This window comes from Phyllobates terribilis, unplaced genomic scaffold (assembly GCF_046119375.1).
Source record: "Phyllobates terribilis strain yellow unplaced genomic scaffold, ASM4611937v1 Scaffold_7__3_contigs__length_470593459, whole genome shotgun sequence".
Classification (NCBI taxonomy): Eukaryota; Metazoa; Chordata; class Amphibia; order Anura; family Dendrobatidae; genus Phyllobates; species Phyllobates terribilis.
This window is the reverse complement of record NW_027362767.1, coordinates 237,707,793-237,732,172: the sequence shown is the minus strand read 5'-3', so window position 1 is coordinate 237,732,172 and position 24,380 is coordinate 237,707,793. Positions and strand designations below refer to the sequence as shown.

The window sequence follows — 24,380 nt, the reverse complement described above, 5'->3', positions numbered from 1 at the left end:
CCGGATCATTCATATCTGTGCACATTGGGGGCATCATCTCTACGCCAAATTTTCAGACTTTTTGCCCTTTTTGCTTTGTCCGGAACTATTCTATAAAAAAAAAAAAAAAAAAAAAGTTGGTGGAGCTTAAAGGAATTATCTGGCGACATTCTTAGCCACTCACTTCTGCATTGGAAGTGATCTGTGCCGGTGAGGTTACTACCCACATATTTGTCAAAACGCGTGGACCTTGTCTCTTCTGATGAGCCAGACACATACATTATATCTAACGATTGTGCAAGTGTGCGGGTCGGGATGTCATTGACGCCTCTCACTTCTGATGCTGAAAGTGAGAAACTTTGGATGGTGCCGGATAACCCCTATACCAAAATAGGGCACAACCTATCCATACACAACAAGTGTACCATAATGGGCACCAGAAAACAGGCATTGTAGCTGAAATCTATGCCAGCTCATGGCTTGTAGGTTTCATTTTCCGGATGCTTGGACGGCACAAAAGATGGATGGAAAGAAGAAGGGAGTGAGCCATGTAAAGGGTCACACAGGTTTGTGTTACTGTGGGTGAATACATTTTAAAGTTATTTCATAGGAGCAAAAAAACGAAAATAATAAAGTTCCAGTGCTATTACAACAAGGGCGCTGATGGACCCCATTGATGGTCTTATGTTGTGATGTTTCCCAGGAAAAGCAGTTTTGTGCGCTGCGCTATTCTTCCCATCAAACATAGCGGATTTTCTGACGGAGCCTCCGAAGTGGTTGAAAATGAAGCTGGACCAGTCAGTGATTTCATTAAAAAAAATCTTGGGAGCGGGTTTCAGAAACCACCTTTAATTTTCCAACCACATACTACGCCGCGCCACACAGAAGCGGACATTGTTGATTGGTTGCGACACAGTTTACTGGTCTGGCGATTGGCTGTGGGACACGGTTATGCCTTCTTTTTGGATGTTTTTGTTTTCTATGCTATTTTGTATTTTGTCTCCAACCCTTTCTATACGTGTCCTGATGGCAGGGAGGGTGACTTTCAATGTGTTGCAATTTCCAAAATACTTGGGATGTTTTTGTGTTCCATGTTAACCTCACTGGGTTATTAGTAAGGAGGTCAGCCAAAAGAAGCAAGGCGCGTTAAAGAGGTAAAGGTGCAGAAAGGTCTGGAAAGTTTCATCTCTTATGATAAATTGCCTTTTTCTTGTCTCTTTCCTAGTAAATACTGGTTGCTTTGCATTCTTTTTATTTTTGGCTACTAAAATTCTCCGCTTGTTTTTTGGATTCTATCACTTAAAGAGGAAAATGAATCAAGACAAGTCATGAACCTAAAGCGCGTTGGATGATGGCGCGACAAGTTTATTAACAGGCGCATCCATTTGAGGCTTCATCTAGAACCTTTTACTAGTTTTCTGACTTACATTGGTGGCACAATGGTTGTCCATGCCTCCTCTAGCTAAAAGTAGCATTTCGTGACTCTTGACTAAAACATCTGGATAAGCAAAGTTGTTCAGGGAAAGAAGAGTAACAACTTAAAAAGTGCTGCGAAACGAAGAATAAATTGCGGATACTAAAAAAATGAGGAAATTACTCAAGGAAAGTGGCAAAACGGCAATGATGAATCGAGGCCACGGATTGTGGTGATTCTTGCAGCCTCTGCTGTCATAAAAAAAAAAGTGTTTTAAGGGTTAATCCACCGGGCTTTACTTGTGTCTCGTAGATGCTTTAAGCTCAGAATCTTGAATGAAAACACAGTGTACGTGTATTTGGCGTAGACCAAATGCTTCGTGTCGGCCACAGGGGATACGAAGGCCAAAAATGTTGACCTTTCACAGAAGTTCTTAGTATAAGTGACAGCGGCGGAGCATCCGTCCAGCAGATGGTTTATGATGCTGTGGGGTTTGTAGAAATTCATGATATTCACGACCGATTGGACTGGAATCTACTTGTGATGTAAAGTTTCATAACGGATATTGAGGCTGAGTGTTTTTTCTTTGCCGCAGCAGCAATCTGCCCTCCATATGTATTAATGCCGGGCCACATCAGGATGATATTCTGGTTTCCATTATTTTCCACCTCCTACTGTACGTTCATGTGGGGCCTCAAGCACAAGAATGCTTTCTCCTCCTTTTTCTATACAGTTGGTTCATATGTGTTCGGATCTCCCGATGTTTGCACGTAGCTGCCTTTTTTTGGGTAGTTGCACTGTGTTCTCTGCCAGGCACATTGATCTCACACAATCATTTTAAGAGGTGCAATGAAAAATTATCACAAATTTCCCTTCTTGGCTGAAAAGGCATTTTCCTAATTCACGCTTGTTCAAAAAAAAAGGACCCTTCTGTAGATATCACTCCAGGTCACAGATGCTCCCAACGCCGCCATGCACAAGATTGCATTTTCTACTAGGCGAGAGGAGAAAGCCGCTGCCAGAGACCTATAACAGCGGCTTATCTTCCCTGGAAACAAAATGAGCGGTCCCATGGACTCATTCTCCTCTTCCCGGTCAGCTGTCCGGTGGAGTCGGCAGGCTCCCATGGATCAGATGATCAGCCAGTCCCATTGAAATTGGCGAGTTCGTCCAACTTTAGTCTGTGTATGAGGGCGGCATTAATTCTTAAATTGCCATACTGTTTTCTTGAGCTGAGGTGGTTACTGCTAGATGTACACTGGCCATTTTTCGTGGGAGTGTGACTATCATTATATGTAATAATGTCGACATACAACCTTCAGCCAGGGACTAGTATAACACTATGGTATACCCAGCGCCTTAGGATCAGACCGATTCTGCAATAAGTTGATCCCTGGTGTAAGCCACCTTTTTGTATCCATAAGAATGTCCTCCTTTTCTTAAGATATGGAGACGGGTGCACTGTATGTTAAATGTCCTGAATTCATGAAATGATTTGCATTTTCCTATACTGAGTCACAGTACATTGAAACCGTTTGACTGCTGTAAATAACGTGTTCCCGGACAGAGTGAGGTGGTTCGGTAGAATATATGATTTGTTATAGAACCGGATTAAAGTCTCATAACTGGATCGATGATACTTTGTAACAGATGTGATACAAAGGTTACCAGCTTTTACCCCAACATTGTACAGAAGAACCAGCTAGCGTTGTCCCCTTGTATGACAATCGGATCAGATGCGACAATAGTAATGGCCTTCCTTCTTGATGGGGATTGTTCCTTCTGCAAATATACATATATTTTTCAATTTATTTATTTTTTTAATACCATGACAGAAGGGATTCCTCTATCCCCAATTTTTTCCTAGAATTGATTACTGTCTGAAAATATACTCACCCAACTGATATCCTCCGCCACTGATCTTCCATCGCTGCCTGGGTCTCCTTACCTCCTCTGACATATGACCACTGCAGCCAATCACCGGTTGCAGGAAATATTATTAGATTCTTTAATATAAAAATTGGTTGGCTAGATTACAATGTGATTTGAGATTTATAAAATCCCATTGACTAATAACCTCTGAAAACAACTCCCGAGCTCAGGGTGTGAACGGGGCATTACTGTTTATCTCGCTCTTGGTTCAGCCTACCTGCACTTTTTTATGGTATCGGTCATTTCAGATACACCTATTAATGCATGTCGAGCACGTGGCAAACAAGTATTGTGAGCAGTCATGTAGTATAGCGGGTGTGACTGTGTTAAATTGCAGGTAGGGTTTAATTATAACTAAAATCACTGTGATAATGAAGATGTAGCCATATAATCAGGTATTGTTAACACAGCGTTATATGGCCAAGCATGGTGGTTACAATGTGACCTGTAATGCATAATGTACTTTATAGTTTTCTTTTTGGCTTGGTATATTCAGAATAGAGTGGATAGTACATAGACTGCTGCCTGTACTATCCTGGCCTATAAGTTGGATACAAAGAGGCCTAAGGTTTGGCACCTCTCTGTAAAGGATGCACAGCTGGATGAGTTAAAAGGATCATTTCAGGAAGATTTTCCTACTGAAACTAGTGATATGATTGTATAGAACAATAAACACGATACCTATTACATAGACATCAAGCTTTAAAGTTACATGTAAATTACCCTGGAAGTGCATTGGGGGCGTGTCAATGCACTCAGAGGGCATCAATGCACTTCCAGGCTAATTTACATGTTTCTTCAAAGCTTAATTTCTTAGCACTGACATATTGGATTACTGCAAGACAGTTGTCATTATTTTTATTGTCCTACCTATTCAGCCATATATCAGGTTTCAGAATGAAAAACATCCTGATAGATTCCCTTTTTTAAAGGGGGTTGTCTCAACTGTGTAAATGGATAAAATTGTTAAGTTCTTGTAGAAATTAGCAACTTTGACATTTTACCACTTCTTAAAAATTCTCTCCCTTCTCAGGAATAGAGGGATTTCTAATTTGAAATAGTTTACTGCTTGTTGCTGAGGTTTCTGGCCACTTCTGAAGTCTATCAGCAGTGGCAAAAAGGGCAGCGCTTACAAGCGGTTTGCTATACAGCTTGCAAGCGCAGCTCTAAAGCTGGCTGGATCTGAACAGCCTCCGTACCCCTGCGCTCCTACGATGCTACAGAGGCAAAGCTGACTCTTCCAGCACCCTTGTAGAGGACAGTGGCTGAGACATGCCGCCAGCCGGATCTGTCGACCTGCAGGAGCGCACAAGCTAGGAGATAGGGGAGCAGTGCACTCCTGAAGAAAGAGCGCACTGTTTTTCTGGTTAATACCACAGCTGCTCGGCTTCCAGTCCGGTCAGGGCAATTACAGGAACTGGTAATCCGAATATTTATCGGATGTTTTCTGCATCTTATTCATTGGAATATGATCAATGACCAGTGACTCATGCTGTCAGGGGGTGTGCGGACAGTGACAACTCGCACATTGCCTCGGTCTTAGTCAGCTGCTCTCCGCATTATTATGATTTTGGCAACATTAGTCAAACGATAATCCTCAATGAGTTCTTCTTCTCGTGCATCTACGCTGATCCCCAATCCAAAAGTATTCTTTATGGATCTGATGACTTATCCCGGTCTCACTCCGGCGCTGCACGCAAGTCTGAACACATACCCGCAGGACATTTCCATTACTGTCCTCTATTACAGCCTTATAATAAATTGGTGTGAAAATTGCTTTTATTTGCTACTCAGTTCAGTCTTTAACAAATGTGCGAAATGTCATAATACATATTAAAAATCTCGGTACCATGGACAAGATGAACTTCATGGTAGAGGAGTCCGTCTTTATGTGTTTCCATGAAGTATAGTCTGTCACTCCTCAAAACTCAGTTTAAACTAATCAGATGGCCATATAGGCGACTTAGCCCCCATTATAACCATATCTGATTACTTTTCCTAGCTTTGATTATCCAGCAAATTCTCTTTAGTCCTTATATAAATGTGAGTTCTTGGTGCACCCTTGGCATGGCCAAAACCCTAAATGCACAGCACTGGCAATCAGTAAAGGGGGACTGATATTTTCAGCCATGCCAAGGGTGCACTGAGCACCCACATTTGCTTAGGGATTAAAGGTAATTTTCTGGAAAATATAAAACTAAAAAAAATTAACAGGAATGTGATTTATAAGGGCTAAGTCCTCTACATGACAATCTGATTAGTTTACACGGAGTACTGGGGGTGACTGACTGACTCCCTTTTAAGAGAAATGTGCTGTCCCAAGTTTATTAAATACATCTATGAAAGGATATACTCATTTTTCTAGACGTTGACCGTCTGTCCTCTCTTATTACAGAACGGTCAGGAAAACTGCTGGCAGAATTTGGGAAGTTATACGAGGAACAATATGGAGTTGCTTTGTTTAACAGTGTCCGTTATGAGATTGAAGGGAATGGAGGTCCGCAGACACAACTACTCCATCGAAAGGTAGGAATGGCAAAATATCAAACTCTGAAGATTGGATTGTCAAGTAGCTTCCTCCTTCATACCCTTGGGCATGTACTGTCAGGTGTATATGGGACTTCAAGATGTACAACTCTCAAGAGGACAAGAAAATAAATCCGTTTTGTTCTTTCTTGTTCTCATTTTTAAGATCCCGCTGAAGGACAGGGTGATCTTTTCTGGGAACCTATTCCAGTATCTAGATGATACGAAAAAGTGGAGGAACCGTTTCTGCGTCGTTCCTCACCACTATGGCCCAGTACTGTATGAGAATAAAATAGTAAGTGTTGTCCATAGTCCTCATGAGCGGCCTACAGGTGGTTCTAGCTACTAAAATGTAATTTATCATACTAGGCTTATGAGCGTGGCCTGCAACCCCGAGCTGGCATCAACTGCGCTGGGTACAGAGTCCTCACCTCCCTGGATCAGTACACAGAAATACTTAATAGCACAATTCCAGGTATGTACTTCTTCTCATAAGGTGGTGGATGCAGTATATCATGTGTTCCTATGTCTGGATTCTTGATTTTTCAACTGTGCCGTCACTTATGTACTGAAATTGCTTAAGCCTTTCCTTAAATGTCAAGGTCTGAACTATGCAATGTTTTGGTCATCATATAAAGCTCATTGTGTTCGATCCCAATGCATTAAAGGGGTATTCCGAGAATGTGATAAAAATAGCCGCCGTCACATATGTCATGGTGGCTTGCCACTTGAAATGTGTGACGGCGGCTTTTTTTATCCTAATTTTGAAGAGCCCGTTCATAAGTGGGGTCCTGAAACATGGCAAATTCAGGTAGCAATGAGATGACTGGATAGTTGGTGTATTACACAGCATTCAAGTTTATGCTTCTTTGCTGTTTGTATGATATTGTAAAACCACAAGGAATGAATATAATTTGATGCTCATGTCATGTGCAGGTGGAAAAGCAAAGGCAGGCAGTGCACAGATGAGATGTGCAACACAGTTCCCCGTAATCTTGTGGCACCCGTACTGCCGTCATTACTTCTTCTGTTTTATGACCGAGCGTGAGCAACAGCGATGGAGCGCCGTTTTTCAGGACTGTGTACGTCATTGCAATAATGGTAAGTATGGAGCCTGCAATAAACTGTAATAGGTAAGGAGGCACGGAAAATGTTACAGGGGACACGTTACATTATTGTAATAAGTCTAACATTGACTATAGTGTCGTCAGAAATTAGCACGCCTGTGGTTGAGCTCGTACTGGTTAGACTGGATGAAGCCCAGCATTTTACTGGTGGAAAATTTCAGGTCCTGAACTCATCCCAATTCTTTTCTCCTTACTACATAGCCACTCCATGGACTGTGCCTTGTTATCTCAGTAGACTTTTTTTTCCTATTCTTTCGTCTCCCGCTTGTTCTGCCGCGTCCTCCGCACTCGTGCACTCCGCTGTACACTTTGATGCACACAATTACACCTCTATAGTGCACACCTGTAAATACAAATCCCTGTCTGCAGGGGAGGTAGAGAGCCGTGCGCTGTAGTGCGGATACACAGCGAGCAGAGAATGCCGTAGTTTTCGGTCTTTTTGTTTCATGCAAATGTCAAACTTTTTTTGGGCTACGGCTATGCATGCATTTATCCTTTCACAATCCAGCTGTCTGAAAAGTCTATTCAATGTCTGGGACGTCCATTGCTGATTTCCTCTCATTCCACAACAATAATTCTGCACTTTCACAAGTCTGTGTGCCAATGGGCTTCATTAAACACAGGTTATAGCCACATGGCGCGTCACATTACCTGTAGATCAGCAATTGGTAGCAGTCCCATGTAAAATATCTGTACGTGTGGTTGTCCACTACTTGCCAAATCCTTCTTAAATGCTAAAGTGCTCTATAAAAATGGAAAAGAAAAACCTACTTCCTGGACCGGCGCCGTTCCAGCGATATCGGGGCAGTGTCTCCTGGCAGTCGCAACATTGTGACAAGAGCACTGCAGCCCATCAGTGACCGCTGATCAGCTGCAACTTTCACAGTTCAATCTGAAGTGTGAGGGCCGCTGCTGATTATCTGTAGCGCTCACGTGATGCAACAATGCTGGAAGTGCTGGTCCAGGTGACAAGTAAGTGTTTTTTTTTTTTAATTTTATATAGGGAATTTAGCATTTAATAAGGGGTGGACAACCACCTTTTAAAGGGAATCTATCAGCAGGTTTTTGCTATGTAAGCTGGGAACATCATGATGTAGGGGGCAGAGACCATGATTCCAGTGATGTCACTGACTAGACTATGTGTTTTTGTTTCAATACAATCAGTGTTTTATTAGCAGGAGATTATCACTACAGGACTAGGTGTCTCATGCCTCCTGGTCCAACCAGGCCCCCCACCACTGATTGGCAGCTTGCTGTCAATGTAGAAAGCTGCTAATCAGTGGTGTGGGTGGGGTTATACATAGCTCAGCATTCAGAGCTCTGCTAGATCTGCAGTAGAGAAAACAGGGATTGTATCACAACTGCTGCACCCAGTAAACAAAGTGATACATTGCTGGAATCAGGGTCTCCGCCCCTACACCATGCTACTGTCAGATTACATAGAAGAAACCTGCTGACTGATTTAAGTTGTAGAAAGATGGCTGAGGTCCTAATTTTATCCAAACCTGAAGTTCTCAAAGTAAAAGTAAAGAAAACTACAGTGTCCAATTAAACTGTACTGTTAATAATCATGTCTACCCTTAGTTTTTAACACTGTCAACCACCTAATCTTAACACCCAGAACACAATATGGTTGGAAACGACAGTAGGTGAAGATTAATAGTAGATTTCTCTCTCTACCGTTCAGGAATCCCTGAAGACGCTCGCGTGGAATCGGCAGCTTTTACAGACTCGGTCAGGCTGTACAGACAAGCACGCGATCAGTATGGCACCTGGGACATGTTGTGCGGCAACCAAGTACAGGTACGATACGTATCTACGGCCATCGGACCAATAAAATGTATTGTTCTATACAAAATCCGACTCTGTTCTATTGTTATAGTTTCAGGATACTGTTTATATTCCCATCATATGTCTGTCTTTATTGTGCAGGTCCTCTGCAATCTGGTGATGGAGGATCTTATTCCTGATTTGAAAAACATCATTGGCCCCAGATTAAGGGGTAAACCCCAAGAACGGCAGAGGACCTGGTGGTTGGTGAGTCACAATCATGACCTCTAAATATAATGGATAAAATAATTATTGGAGTTATGAAACCGAAGCTTGTAGCCGCCCTCCCCTACACGAGCACCGTACATGTGGCTCGAACAGTATTTCTCATCTTCCCGGTCTTGTATTTTGTAGGATCACTTCTAGTTTCCTAGCAGTCATGTAATATCGTGTCTGTTCTATAGCGATGTATTGCAATGCCATGAAACACAACATTAGGGGGAAGGGTTGGGAGTAACAGACCATCTCATGTATAGGGGGCTCTTGAATTTCCACACCTGGTCTTCTTGTTCCTGCAGGAGACAAGCTGACGCTAGAGATGTCTTCCTTTGCTCTCCTCATTGAAACCACATGTATGCTCGGCAGAACTGAGCGTGCATATGTAGGAGCGGGGTCAGGAGAGATTGCCGTCAGCTGAACAAGTGTTTGGTCAGAACTTATCGAAGTCTGAGTTCTGATGAGCAGATTAAAAATTGTCTGTTTTGCATCCTGAAAGAATTACTTGTGACACCAACCCCATATGGATAACATCTGTTCTGTCATGTCCACAATGCTCTGTGTCCTTGTGGTCTCCATTTTTCTTTTTTATGCACCTGTTGAGCTAAATGTAAGAGTCTTCCTCAACTATGACTTGACTAGTGCATGCTATATATTTTTTTACGCTTACTGTAACTTCTGTTAGTTCGCGGGCAGTCTTAAAGATGGCGTTGACCTTCACTAGTCTGTGAGCAGTCTGACCGGTGCCGTTGACCTTCACTAGTCTGTGAGCAGTCTGACCGGTGCCGTTGACCTTCACTAGTCTGTGAGCAGTCTGACCGGTGCCGTTGACCTTCACTAGTCTGTGAGCAGTCTGACCGGTGCCGTTGACCTTCACTAGTCTGTGAGCAGTCTGACCGGTGCCGTTGACCTTCACTAGTCTGTGAGCAGTCTGACCGGTGCCGTTGACCTTCACTAGTCTGTGAGCAGTCTGACCGGTGCCGTTGACCTTCACTAGTCTGTGAGCAGTCTGACCGGTGCCGTTGACCTTCACTAGTCTGTGAGCAGTCTGACCGGTGCCGTTGACCTTCACTAGTCTGTGAGCAGTCTGACCGGTGCCGTTGACCTTCACTAGTCTGTGAGCAGTCTGACCGGTGCCGTTGACCTTCACTAGTCTGTGAGCAGTCTGACCGGTGCCGTTGACCTTCACTAGTCTGTGAGCAGTCTGACCGGTGCCGTTGACCTTCACTAGTCTGTGAGCAGTCTGACCGGTGCCGTTGACCTTCACTAGTCTGTGAGCAGTCTGACCGGTGCCGTTGACCTTCACTAGTCTGTGAGCAGTCTGACCGGTGCCGTTGACCTTCACTAGTCTGTGAGCAGTCTGACCGGTGCCGTTGACCTTCACTAGTCTGTGAGCAGTCTGACCGGTGCCGTTGACCTTCACTAGTCTGTGAGCAGTCTGACCGGTGCCGTTGACCTTCACTAGTCTGTGAGCAGTCTGACCGGTGCCGTTGACCTTCACTAGTCTGTGAGCAGTCTGACCGGTGCCGTTGACCTTCACTAGTCTGTGAGCAGTCTGACCGGTGCCGTTGACCTTCACTAGTCTGTGAGCAGTCTGACCGGTGCCGTTGACCTTCACTAGTCTGTGAGCAGTCTGACCGGTGCCGTTGACCTTCACTAGTCTGTGAGCAGTCTGACCGGTGCCGTTGACCTTCACTAGTCTGTGAGCAGTCTGACCGGTGCCGTTGACCTTCACTAGTCTGTGAGCAGTCTGACCGGTGCCGTTGACCTTCACTAGTCTGTGAGCAGTCTGACCGGTGCCGTTGACCTTCACTAGTCTGTGAGCAGTCTGACCGGTGCCGTTGACCTTCACTAGTCTGTGAGCAGTCTGACCGGTGCCGTTGACCTTCACTAGTCTGTGAGCAGTCTGACCGGTGCCGTTGACCTTCACTAGTCTGTGAGCAGTCTGACCGGTGCCGTTGACCTTCACTAGTCTGTGAGCAGTCTGACCGGTGCCGTTGACCTTCACTAGTCTGTGAGCAGTCTGACCGGTGCCGTTGACCTTCACTAGTCTGTGAGCAGTCTGACCGGTGCCGTTGACCTTCACTAGTCTGTGAGCAGTCTGACCGGTGCCGTTGACCTTCACTAGTCTGTGAGCAGTCTGACCGGTGCCGTTGACCTTCACTAGTCTGTGAGCAGTCTGACCGGTGCCGTTGACCTTCACTAGTCTGTGAGCAGTCTGACCGGTGCCGTTGACCTTCACTAGTCTGTGAGCAGTCTGACCGGTGCCGTTGACCTTCACTAGTCTGTGAGCAGTCTGACCGGTGCCGTTGACCTTCACTAGTCTGTGAGCAGTCTGACCGGTGCCGTTGACCTTCACTAGTCTGTGAGCAGTCTGACCGGTGCCGTTGACCTTCACTAGTCTGTGAGCAGTCTGACCGGTGCCGTTGACCTTCACTAGTCTGTGAGCAGTCTGACCGGTGCCGTTGACCTTCACTAGTCTGTGAGCAGTCTGACCGGTGCCGTTGACCTTCACTAGTCTGTGAGCAGTCTGACCGGTGCCGTTGACCTTCACTAGTCTGTGAGCAGTCTGACCGGTGCCGTTGACCTTCACTAGTCTGTGAGCAGTCTGACCGGTGCCGTTGACCTTCACTAGTCTGTGAGCAGTCTGACCGGTGCCGTTGACCTTCACTAGTCTGTGAGCAGTCTGACCGGTGCCGTTGACCTTCACTAGTCTGTGAGCAGTCTGACCGGTGCCGTTGACCTTCACTAGTCTGTGAGCAGTCTGACCGGTGCCGTTGACCTTCACTAGTCTGTGAGCAGTCTGACCGGTGCCGTTGACCTTCACTAGTCTGTGAGCAGTCTGACCGGTGCCGTTGACCTTCACTAGTCTGTGAGCAGTCTGACCGGTGCCGTTGACCTTCACTAGTCCGCGAGCAGTCTGAATTGGTGCCGTTGATTTTCGTTAGCCCGCAAGCAGTCTGTCATGTGTATATAAAGAGCACCCAGACTGAAAATACATGTGTCTGAACTCAGTCTAAGGTGACTAGGGGGACACAATACTGTATGCACTATCTTCTGGCTCTCCAGGAGCCGCTCACACAGGGTATTTGGCCTTTTGTGCTATTTTTCAGCGTACAATAGATTTCTCCTGTGAAAGTCAATTGGAGGAAACTGCAGATGAATTTCTGTAAGATGGGGGAGTGCAACTTGTCATTTCACATTTCAGGAAAGGTCACTATTCCTAAAATATAACTTCCCCTGTCAGTCCTGAAAGGTATGTCCACCGTTAAACACTAGTCTATATATAGAGTTAGGGCTCAGTTCACATCTGTTTTACAGGCCCTTTTGCTGCTATATTTTTTTCCCCATGTCAAAATGATGGACCCCATTCTAAGTGGGGACTGTTGGTACCGCTGGGGTCTATAATGTAAAAGATCTGCTGTTGCGGCTTCTGTTGTAAACCAAAGCCACAACACAGATGAAACCAAGCCCGAAATTCCATTATGTATATTTTATGGATTCTGAATTACAGCCTGCAATTACAATTTTGCTGGTTGTTGTCAGAAACAGTCCAGAAGTTAGTTGTCACACTTTCGTAGCAGATCAGCCGAGCTCCTATGAGGGAGTAGTAGTTAGTTTTACTTTCTACATCTGATTACTTCCCATGGGAAGGTGAGTGGCAGCGATGGTGACGCTGCTTCTGCACAAACCCGCCGGGACTCGGGCTGCATCGGCAGGTATCGTGCGCCCATCTTGCTCATTAGAGTAGGACACTTGCATGCGTCCCTGAAGTATGTGCAGACGCACATCCAGACAACCCCTTTAAATCTTTGCACAATGCATGCTGGGAGATTTCTGCATTGAAGCCCCGGCTAATGTGTCTTTTGGGGCGTTAGATGAGCTGCTGACATTACTGACATATGGAGGAGCAGCATCATATAAAATCTGCATATTAACATCTGATTTTAGTGCACATAATGTAGCATCTGCCATTTATTACTCAGCCGTTTGAGGCCGTCACTTATTTCCTGAGACTGCTCCCTTCCCTCTGATAGCGCCGGTGTGAAGCTGAAGTATTTGCCAGTTATTATCTGTAACCCAAGTGCTCAGCGAGATAAGGGCAGAGAAAACACTTGACTGACACAAGAGCCCTGCGCCAGATACAATGTGTATTGTAGATCGGGCAAGAAGAGCCTGAGGACACCGATCGCCAAATCCCATTCATACATGGAACTTTACATGGGCCATACATAATAGAGAATTGATCATGGACAGGAAATGTATACGGGCCATTTATTGTATCAGACGTTACCAATATTGCCATTGTTCTGTTTTTTTCCTTCTTAAATAGGAAGTGCGGCCATATTGACTTCTTGTACACTTATTTCACAAAGTAAGAATTAAGTGTCCTTTCTGCCACCCTATTCAGTCATTGACGGAGAGATTTTTAACATCAGTTTATTAAGAAATTTTAACTTCCGTTAACATCTTAGTAAATTTGTGTCATTTTGCAAATTGGCTGCTGCAAAAAATACCAGAAAAATGCAGATACCTCATACCTGGGCGGTCGTCTGGCCGGCTGCCGGCTGGGCGGTCGTCTGGCCGGCTGCCGGCTGGGCGGTCGTCTGGCCGGCTGCCGGCTGGGCGGTCGTCTGGCCGGCTGGGCGGTCGTCTGGCCGGCTGCCGGCTGGGCGGTCGTCTGGCCGGCTGCCGGCTGGGCGGTCGTCTGGCCGGCTGCCGGCTGGGCGGTCGTCTGGCCGGCTGCCGGCTGGGCGGTCGTCTGGCCGGCTGCCTGGAAATAGTTACTTGGTTTGTCATAAACCCCCCATAGACATCAGACTAATGTCTGCTGAACCCACTGATATTGATGGGTTCAGCTAATGGTCAGTATGTATGGGTGGCAATTTCGGACTGTCGATCTTTTCGTTCACGAGAGATGCCTGGCAGCGGTCCTCTTGAAGAGAAAACACAAGTGCTCAGCAGGGACAGTCTGGCTAGATAGCTGCCAGCCATGTAGTGTGTGGGCTTTGGGTCACTACTATGGGTGATGTCGGTCTGGTTAGTTTCTTGCAGGGAAATCTCTATTGTATTTTTCTATACAATCTTTATTGTTTCCCCTGAGATAAGCAGGCTCCACATTTGTCTGGCTGCGCTCCACCCTCGTCCGCTTGCTAAACCTGCTAGATTATGAAAAGACGTCTGTAGAAAGCTTTGGGCTGGGCTGTAATAAGATAGATATGCGCCTTAAACAATTTTTATTCTTTTTTTTTTATTGTACAGATTTCTGATACGGTGTACCGGATGGTCCACGAGCAGGCACGTGCGTTTTATGAGGGACTGGAAAAGCGATGTGGTGACAGGAGAGCACAGATGGAGAGTCAGATCCGAACTGACATGGACCAGATCATTGCCTGCAAGGAGCACGTGTCCAACAAGATTCGAGGTACAGGAGGAGCCGATTCATTTAGATGCATCATAGATTTATTTCTCTTAAATCTTCAATTACTGTTTATATTTTCACCGTGTGACCTTAGTGTTAAGAATTAAATTTTGTTGGGCATTAAAGACAATGGACTACAATGGCTGGTGGGGGCCTACAAGAAAGCCCTGTTAATGAGGAAATCACTTACTATACGTGACCCATAAATAAATGATTACTTTATTCATGCTTGATCCTGAATCAGATGTTTTCTCTAACAGCGGCGGTGCTGCCCAAAGCGGAGCTGTGTGTGAGAAACCATGTCCAGTCCCACATCCCATCTATTCTGGAGGCTCTGATGGTGCCAACAAGTCAGGGCTTTTCTGAAGTACGAGAACTGGTCTTTACTGAGGCCACAGAAATGAACAAGAACCTGGTGAATGAGGGAGGACGGGACAAGCTGGGTGAGGTAAGGGGAGAAAGGCTGGGGCACACACAGTGGCGTTATCGTTAAAGACTAGCCGTCACGAAACTTTATAATATATCTTATCAGAGAATTCTGGACTGATTTTTCATTCTCCATTCATGGGTAAAATCTGTATTTTGTAAAGACAGACATTCCCATTACAGAAATAAGAAATGACAGTCGGTGCTCCTAAAATTCTACGGAGGAACTAGAGGCCGACACCAACATTCTACTGTAAGTTCTCCATAGAACTTTATGAGCACCAAATGTCATCTCCTTGCTCAGTAATGGGAAAGTCTGTATTCACTGAAGACAAATTTTACCCATGAACTGAGAATTTTGAGAGTGAAAGATCAGTCCTGGAGGAGCAAAAAGCTAAGTTTCTTATTTTCATGTTTACTATTGATTTATGGGGAAAAAAAATAATTAAAATGTCTTTTGTGTAATTTCCACCAGCATATGGAGAAAATATCCCAGCTGGGTTATCATCCTGTTAAAATGCAGCAGTGTTATGAGAAGATGGATCACCTGAACCTAGAAGGCCTGCAGCAGAGGTTTGATGTCGGAAGTCCGTCTGTTTTCAAGCAAAGGGCACAAATTCTCATGCGAGAGGTGAGTAAACACATACAGGGCCTGCAGGGTTGGGTAGAGTGAGCCTGCGGGGTTGGGTAGAGTGAGCCTGCGGGGTTGGGTAGAGTGAGCCTGCGGGGTTGGGTAGAGTGAGCCTGCGGGGTTGGGTAGAGTGAGCCTGCGGGGTTGGGTAGAGTGAGCCTGCAGGGTTACAAGCCACAAATGGCTGTGTGTAAGGTGGTCTTGGTACCTCCTAATATCAGGCTGCATTTCAATGCATAATAATGCACACAATAATGATTTAAGCACTTGTTTGACTACAGCTTCTGGGCTTACGACACATCTATAAGATGTGTGGGGACTGTATGGTCTGTAGTGATGGTGACGTCAAGTGACTGCATTCATGTACACAGCGATTATCAACCATCTAGAGTAGATAATAAGAGTATAAAATGTTCAGTTGTATGCATCATCAAAGCCACAGAGTCACAAGGCAAAAACTCTGCACACAGTGGTAACAGAACTAATAAGCTGAGCTGGTGGTGTTACATCTGGTAGGTCTTATGTTTCCCACCCTGGGCTGTACATTTCTGGTGCTGGTAGCTGGGTCTTGGCATGAAGCACTGTAGATATTACTGTGAATGGTGCAGGGTCTGTTATAATGGGTTGGATAGTAGCAGTTACTAGCTCCGATCTTGGACGTATAAACCCTTAGATGCCGCGGTTAATAATGACCTTAGCATCTAAGGGTTAAGACAGAAGAAGGGCTCTCTGTCAACCCATCGGGATAGCAGGGTGCTTGGGGGTTTCAGTGGCAGATACAGCCATAATATATTGCAATACTAAAGTACTGCAGTCTATTGTCTTTAGTGATGAAGCAATTGCATGGCCAAAACTGCAAGAAAAATGTGAAGTAAACCAAAAAAAAAAAATTGCAAAAGAAAAAACCTCTTCCCATTAAAAGGGGTCGTATCTTCATCTTCAGGAGCGCACCGATCTTCTTCCTCCCAACTTACAGCTGTGACATCGCCTATTGTGATTGGTGGATCCAATCAGCTGTGCATAGAGGTGTAACCTGTCACTGTAATCCTGTCTCTGCTGATAAAGAAACTGCTGAAAACTCTTCCTGAAAGGACAGGAAGTAAGAGTCTAAAATAGCCCCAGTAGTGGGAAAATGGCAAGATTATTCATTCAGTAATTATTTCTTTTACTATAGATTGTGATTTTGAAAAAAAAAAAAAAAAAGACAAAAATAGCAAATTTAACATATACTGTACATGAAACAAAAAACTGAATATAAAGAATAGGTAATTTTTCTGATATATTTCTTTTTAAAATCTGATTAATAAAAAAAAAAAAAAAAAATGTACTGGAGTTGCAGTTTTTAAATGGGTTCTCCATGATATAAAAAAAAAAAAAAGAAAACTCCTAACTACAGGGAACGCTTTAAAAAATAAAATAACTCATGTAAACCAACGCGCAGCAGCTTTGGTGCTTCCCTGCAGTGATCACATGGCGATCGCTGCTCTTGTGCCGCACACTTCTGCAGCCAAATCACCGGTCTCAGCAGAGGTGCTGGAGTAGATGGCATGTGATTGCTGCGGGGAACCACCGGAGGAGCGATGGGGGGGGGTTGAACCTGTGAGTAATGTTTGTTTATTTTGTATATTTTTTTTATTTTATTATCGAGCATTCCATGCAGTTAGCAAATTTTTTTCTATATTTTGGAAAATCCCTTTTGGGGCAGTGGTGGAGGGAGATGGGGTTTAAAAGGCAATGCTGTATTTTACAATCACAGTGAAACAGTGGCTCCATCTAGTGGTCTTTTGTGATGGTGTGTCATTTGGTGAACCCTTGTTAGTCTTTCTACACCGAGATCATTTCTAATGTGTCTGCATGGAGCAGTGGATTCCTGCACCACACACGGCCTCCATTTGCTTAGTACACCCTTTACGCTGATAGGATAAAGTTAGGTCTGATCTGTACGAAGATCGCAGCGTCTCATCGTGACACCCCATGTAGTGATCGTCATTGCGAAAAAATATCCAAACTTTTTGGCTGCAAAGACTTTGCCATCCTTGTCTCTGGTGTAAGTTGCTTGCAACGGGGACTTGTGTTGTCTGCAATCTATTTTTATTTTTTTCAAATAGCTCTACAATAGTTGCAGACAAAAGGCACAAATGTGTTTGGTTTTACCAACTGTCTCGGGTTTTCTGATGTTACACGTACCATATCCAACGTGTGGCGTGACGGCGATCCTCTGATGCAGCATAAATCTGGTAGAGCCCTCTCCCTAACGTCTGTTCCCAGCCTCAGAAATGCTGCAGCCAATTCCAATGTATTCTCTGACAGTCTGTGGTGGAGGATGACGGATAATAACGCAGTATCTTTTCTTTGTAGCAAACAGACAATGCAGTTTTCACCTTTGAGCAGCTGATCCATCAGGAGCTGGGCAAGTCTGAAGGAACGGAGAACCTGTGCAGAGACATCCAGCGCATACTGGAACGAGTCCTTAAGGTAAGAGTATACCTTCCGGCTATTCTAGTGGGGTGTATATGTGACGACCCTCAGGAGAGCGGCGATCACAGACTCCATACTGCCTGTCCGCTTTCACTGAATATTTAAAAGGGGTTGTTCCAAGTTTGGAAGTTATCTATTCTCATTAGGATTGCAGGTACCCATGCCGATCCAAAAATGCGCACTGCCCCTCCATTCATTCTCTATGGGACCACCCGAGATAGCGGAGCGCTGATTCCGGCTGGTCTTCTGCTCTCCCATTAGGAAAGAATGGATCAGAGAGCGCATGATCGATCATCGCTCCATTCACACCCCTGGTTCTTAGCATTGATCAGACCCCCAGAAATTGAAGTTATCCTTTACCCTCTGGATAGGGAATTACTTCCAAACTTGGTACAACCCCTTTTAAGTCTACAAATTTCTGCTAACATTCTTAATGCATAAATGTAAGAGTTAGGTTTTATCTGTACTAAGTCTCCTATCCCTATATGCTTGTTCTGGGTCATAAATAATAATAATCAGCTTTACTCGCCCTCTGCCGCTGGTGTTTGTTGGCATCATGACTGAGCACACAATGACCGATGCAGTCAATCACTGTCATTGGCGGTCTTTTGCTGACTATATCAGAATTAACACAGAGTCCTGTGATGGGGAGCAGTGGTCACGTGCGCTGTACTCGTCACCTTTGCAGCCTGTTGATAAAGGCCCGGACAGCAAGTATCTGCGGATAAAAACCTATTAATAGAAAATCCCTTAAATTCTATGAACTTACCTGTGATCGTCAGGTACCTTATGTCACCCCGGATAGAATAATTACAGTGGAGGGAAAGTTTGACATTTTCTGAGTGACATGCAAGATGTGTAGGCGTCTATCAGCAGGCATGCTGATGATTGCTGTAATAAAGGCACTGTGTGCACTCTGGGGTTTTTAGTCATAGGTTTGAAAATGTTTTTGCATGTATAATGCTTTCTCTCTGTTTAATTTATTTCATCCCTCCTCAGTTACATCTATACATCCCTCCAAATCTGCCACTAAAAAACAAAAAGAAAAAAAAATTAAATAACTTTTAAAAAAAGCTTTGAGATAGCTGGAGAGACTGCCATTTACATCAGAGGATACATTGAGACTCTGCGATATACAGTACAGACCAAAAGTTTGGACACCCCTTCTCATTTAAAGATTTTTCTGTATTTTCATGACTATGAAAATTGTACATTCACACTGAAGGCATCAAAACTATGAATTACCACATGTGGAATTATATACTTAACAAAAAAGTGTGAAACAACTGAAAATATGTCTTATATTCTAGGTTCTTCAAAGTAGCCACCTTTTGCTTTGATGACTGCTTTGCACATTCTTGGCATTCTCTTGATGAGCTTCAAGAGGTAGTCACCGGAAATGGTTTTCACTTCACAGGTGTGCCCTGTCAGGTTTAATAAGTGGGATTTCTTGCCTTATAAATGGGGTTGGGACCATCAGTTGTGTTGTGCAGAAGTCAGGTGGATACACAGCTGATAGTCCTACTGAATAGACTGTTAGAATTTGTATTATGGCAAGAAAAAAGCAGCTAAGTAAAGAAAAACGAGTGGCCATCATTACTTTAAGAAATGAAGGTCAGTCAGTGCGAAAAATTGGGCAAACTTTGAAAGTGTCCCCAAGTGCAGTTGCAAAAAAACATCAAGCGCTACAAAGAATCTGGCTCACATGAGGAAAGGAAGACCAAGAGTCACCTCTGCTTCTGAGGATAAGTTTATCCGAGTCACCAGCCTCAGAAGTCGCAGGTTAACAGCAGCTCAGATTAGAGACCAGGTCAATGCCACACAGAGTTCTAGCAGCAGACACATCTGTACAACAACTGTTAAGAGGAGACTTTGTGCAGCAGGCCTTCATGGTAAAATAGCTGCTAGGAAACCACTGCTAAGGACAGGCAACAAGCAGAAGAGACTTGTTTGGGCTAAAGAACACAAGGAATGGACATTAGACCAGTGGAAATCTGTGCTTTGGTCTGATGACTCCAAATATGAGATCTTTGGTTCCAACCACCGTGTCTTTGTGCGACGAAGAAAAGGTGAACGGATGGACTCTATATGCCTGGTTCCCATCGTGAAGCATGGAGGAGGAGGTGTGATGGTGTGGGGGTGCTTTGTTGGTGACACTGTTGGGGATTTCTTCAAAATTGAAGGCATACTGAACCAGCATGGCTACCACAGCATCTTGCAGCGGAATGCTATTCCATCCGGTTTGCGTTTAGTTGGACCATCATTTATTTTTCAACAGGACAATCACCCCAAACACACCTCCAGGCTGTGTAAGGGCTATTTGACCAAGAAGGAGAGTGATGGGGTGCTACACCAGATGACCTGGCCTCCACAGTCACCAGACCTGAACCCAATCGAGATGGTTTGGGGTGAGCTGGACCGCAGAGTGAAGGCAAAAGGGCCAACAAGTGCTAAGCATCTCTGGGAACTCCTTCAAGATTGTTGGAAGACCATTTCCGGTGACTACCTCTTGAAGCTCATCAAGAGAATGCCAAGAGTATGCAAAGCAGTCATCAAAGCAAAAGGTGGCTACTTTGAAGAATCTAGAATATAAGACATATTGTCAGTTGTTTCACACTTTTTTGTTAAGTATATAATTCCACAAGTGTTAATTCATAGTTTTGATGCCTTCAGTGTGAATGTACAATTTTCATAGTCAAGAAAATACAGAAAAATCTTTAAATGAGAAGGTGTGTCCAAACTTTTGGTTTGTACTGTACGTCACATAGGATACCCTGAGACTCTGCCATTTACATCACATAGGATACCCTGAGACTCTGCCGTATACGTCACATAAGATACCCTGAGACTCTGCCGTATACGTCACATAGGATACACTGAGACTCTGCCGTATACGTCACATAGGATACACTGAGACTCTGCCGTATACGTCACATAGGATACACTGAGACCCTGCCGTATACGTCACATAGGATACACTGAGACTCTGCCGTATACGTCACATAGGATACACTGAGACTCTGCCGTATACGTCACATAGGATACACTGAGACTCTGCCGTATACGTCACATAGGATACACTGAGACTCTGCCGTATACGTCACATAGGATACACTGAGACTCTGCCGTATACGTCACATAGGATACACTGAGACTCTGCCGTATACGTCACATAGGATACACTGAGACTCTGCCGTATACGTCACATAGGATACACTGAGACTCTGCCGTATACGTCACATAGGATACACTGAGACTCTGCCGTATACGTCACATAGGATACACTGAGACTCTGCCGTATACGTCACATAGGATACACTGAGACTCTGCCGTATACGTCACATAGGATACACTGAGACTCTGCCGTATACGTCACATAGGATACACTGAGACTCTGCCGTATACGTCACATAGGATACACTGAGACTCTGCCGTATACGTCACATAGGATACACTGAGACTCTGCCGTATACGTCACATAGGATACACTGAGACTCTGCCGTATACGTCACATAGGATACACTGAGACTCTGCCGTATACGTCACATAGGATACACTGAGACTCTGCCGTATACGTCACATAGGATACACTGAGACTCTGCCGTATACGTCACATAGGATACACTGAGACTCTGCCGTATACGTCACATAGGATACACTGAGACCCTGCCGTATACGTCACATAGGATACACTGAGACCCTGCCGTATACGTCACATAGGATACACTGAGACCCTGCCGTATACGTCACATAGGATACACTGAGACCCTGCCGTATACGTCACATAGGATACACTGAGACTCTGCCGTATACGTCACATAGGATACACTGAGACTCTGCCGTATACGTCACATAGGATACACTGAGACTCTGCCGTATACGTCACATAGGATACACTGAGACTCTGCCGTATACGTCACATAGGATACACTGAGACTCTGCCGTATACGTCACATAGGATACACTGAGACTCTGCCGTATACGTCACATAGGATACACTGAGACTCTGCCGTATACGTCACATAGGATACACTGAGACTCTGCCGTATACGTCACATAGGATACACTGAGACTCTGCCGTATACGTCACATAGGATACACTGAGACTCTGCCGTATACGTCACATAGGATACACTGAGACTCTGCCGTATACGTCACATAGGATACACTGAGACTCTGCCGTATACGTCACATAGGATACACTGAGACTCTGCCGTATACGTCACATAGGATACACTGAGACTCTGCCGTATACGTCACATAGGATACACTGAGACTCTGCCGTATACGTCACATAGGATACACTGAGACTCTGCCGTATACGTCACATAGGATACACTGAGACTCTGCCGTATACGTCACATAGGATACACTGAGACTCTGCCGTATACGTCACATAGGATACACTGAGACCCTGCCGTATACGTCACATAGGATACGCTGAGACTCTGCCGTATACGTCACATAGGATACGCTGAGACTCTGCCGTATACGTCACATAGGATACGCTGAGACCCTGCCGTATACGTCACATAGGATACGCTGAGACCCTGCCGTATACGTCACATAGGATACGCTGAGACTCTGCCGTATACGTCACATAGGATACGCTGAGACTCTGCCGTATACGTCACATAGGATACGCTGAGACTCTGCCGTATACGTCACATAGGATACGCTGAGACTCTGCCGTATACGTCACATAGGATACGCTGAGACTCTGCCGTATACGTCACATAGGATACGCTGAGACTCTGCCGTATACGTCACATAGGATACGCTGAGACTCTGCCGTATACGTCACATAGGATACGCTGAGACTCTGCCGTATACGTCACATAGGATACGCTGAGACTCTGCCGTATACGTCACATAGGATACACTGAGACTCTGCCGTATACGTCACATAGGATACACTGAGACTCTGCCGTATACGTCACATAGGATACACTGAGACTCTGCCGTATACATCACATAGGATACACTGAGACTCTGCCGTATACATCACATAGGATACACTGAGACTCTGCCGTATACATCACATGGCATACGCTGGGTATCAACTAAAAGGCATACATAAGAGGCATACATTGTTCTTTAAAAGTAGCCTGTGCTGCACTAAATGGTTAAATGCAGGAGGGCTTCTTTAATAGGGGTCCCTAGTTATTATTTAAAGCAGATCTGTCACTTGCTAAAAAAATTGTGTCAAATACCTTGTAAAAATCCTTGATTCTTCAGCTTTTTTCCATTTTTGGCTGCGCCACTCCACTTCAGAGATATTCACATTTGTTTCTTTTGGAGTACAGTTTGTGAAATCTCTGCTTATAGCGCAACTGGGCGTTTCTTCAGAGTCTTCTCTGGGGGTGCGCACTTTCATCCCTCTCCTCCTAAAGGCTGCCAATCACAGCAGTCTCGGATGATGCTGTGCTGTGATGGGCAGTGTTTGGTAGTGGTGAAAACGCACACCCCAGAGAAGACTCTAAAGAAAAGCCCAGTTGGACTGCAAAGCAGAGATTTCACATTCTGCTCTCCGAAAGAAACAAATATGAATATCTCTGCAATGGAGTGATGCAGCGCTAAATAGAAAGGAGCGGCAAAATCGGGGGAGCTCAGCGATTTTTTTTTTTTTTTTTTTTTTTTTTTTTTTTTTTTTTTTATACAAGGTATTTTTTGAGCAAGTGACAGGTCCTCTTTAAGGGAGCGGTGTAGGGTTAAAGCTGACCACGCACATTATATTAGTGTCAGCCAAGCCTGGGGATAATAGCAGCAGTGTAATGCATATTATGCAAATCTATTGTTCCCTAAAGGCAGCTATGTGGGGAACGAAGGGTTGGGCATGTTAGACTTCAACATGTCTGATTCTTTGTTTCCTTAGGAGCTGTTTCTAGCAGTGATTTATTATTTTCTCCTTAGTGGAGTAAAGCTGCATTCTTGTACGATCAGACTAATGTAATCTCGGTCAGTGCTCATGTGGCTTGCAGATGAGACTTTGCTAGTCCACAATGTGGACGGTCGCCCGGAGCCGCACACGGACGCAATCACCTCTGCAATTTGCAGATAAGACTTAGGTGGAGTTTAGATATGTGTGAATTATTGCATGAGTGTCCATAGCTGGTAGCAGTGCGTGAGCCCAGAGTTTTTCCCTACCTTGCCGGCTGGATGGTCATACTGACATTACCAAGTGCTTTATTAATACCATATGGCCACATGGAAAAAAAAAAACCCTCTAAATATTTCTGGAAGATTGAATTCATGGTATGAGAGCATTAATGACTAATGTATTTTACAGAAATACGATTACGACAGCAGCACCGTCCGCAAGAAGTTCTTCCAAGAAGCCTTACTACAAATCATCATCCCATTTCTACTGAAGAAGTTGGCTCCAACCTGCAAATCTGT

The 24,380-nt window shown here is 44.6% G+C and overlaps 1 protein-coding gene across 1 annotated transcript in view; it reads left to right on the top strand.

Annotated features, from left to right (window-relative positions):
• Positions 1–24,380, top strand: part of NIBAN2 (niban apoptosis regulator 2) — a 65,566-nt gene that overhangs the window by 37,324 nt on the left and 3,862 nt on the right. Inside the window, exons 3-13 of the mRNA XM_073639887.1 lie at positions 5,721–5,851; positions 6,018–6,146; positions 6,221–6,326; positions 6,788–6,952; positions 8,666–8,781; positions 8,911–9,015; positions 14,287–14,449; positions 14,707–14,894; positions 15,348–15,503; positions 17,862–17,978; positions 24,271–24,378. Coding sequence (XP_073495988.1) covers positions 5,721–5,851; positions 6,018–6,146; positions 6,221–6,326; positions 6,788–6,952; positions 8,666–8,781; positions 8,911–9,015; positions 14,287–14,449; positions 14,707–14,894; positions 15,348–15,503; positions 17,862–17,978; positions 24,271–24,378 — 1,484 coding nt within the window. The remainder of the gene's footprint in view (positions 1–5,720; positions 5,852–6,017; positions 6,147–6,220; positions 6,327–6,787; positions 6,953–8,665; positions 8,782–8,910; positions 9,016–14,286; positions 14,450–14,706; positions 14,895–15,347; positions 15,504–17,861; positions 17,979–24,270; positions 24,379–24,380) is intronic.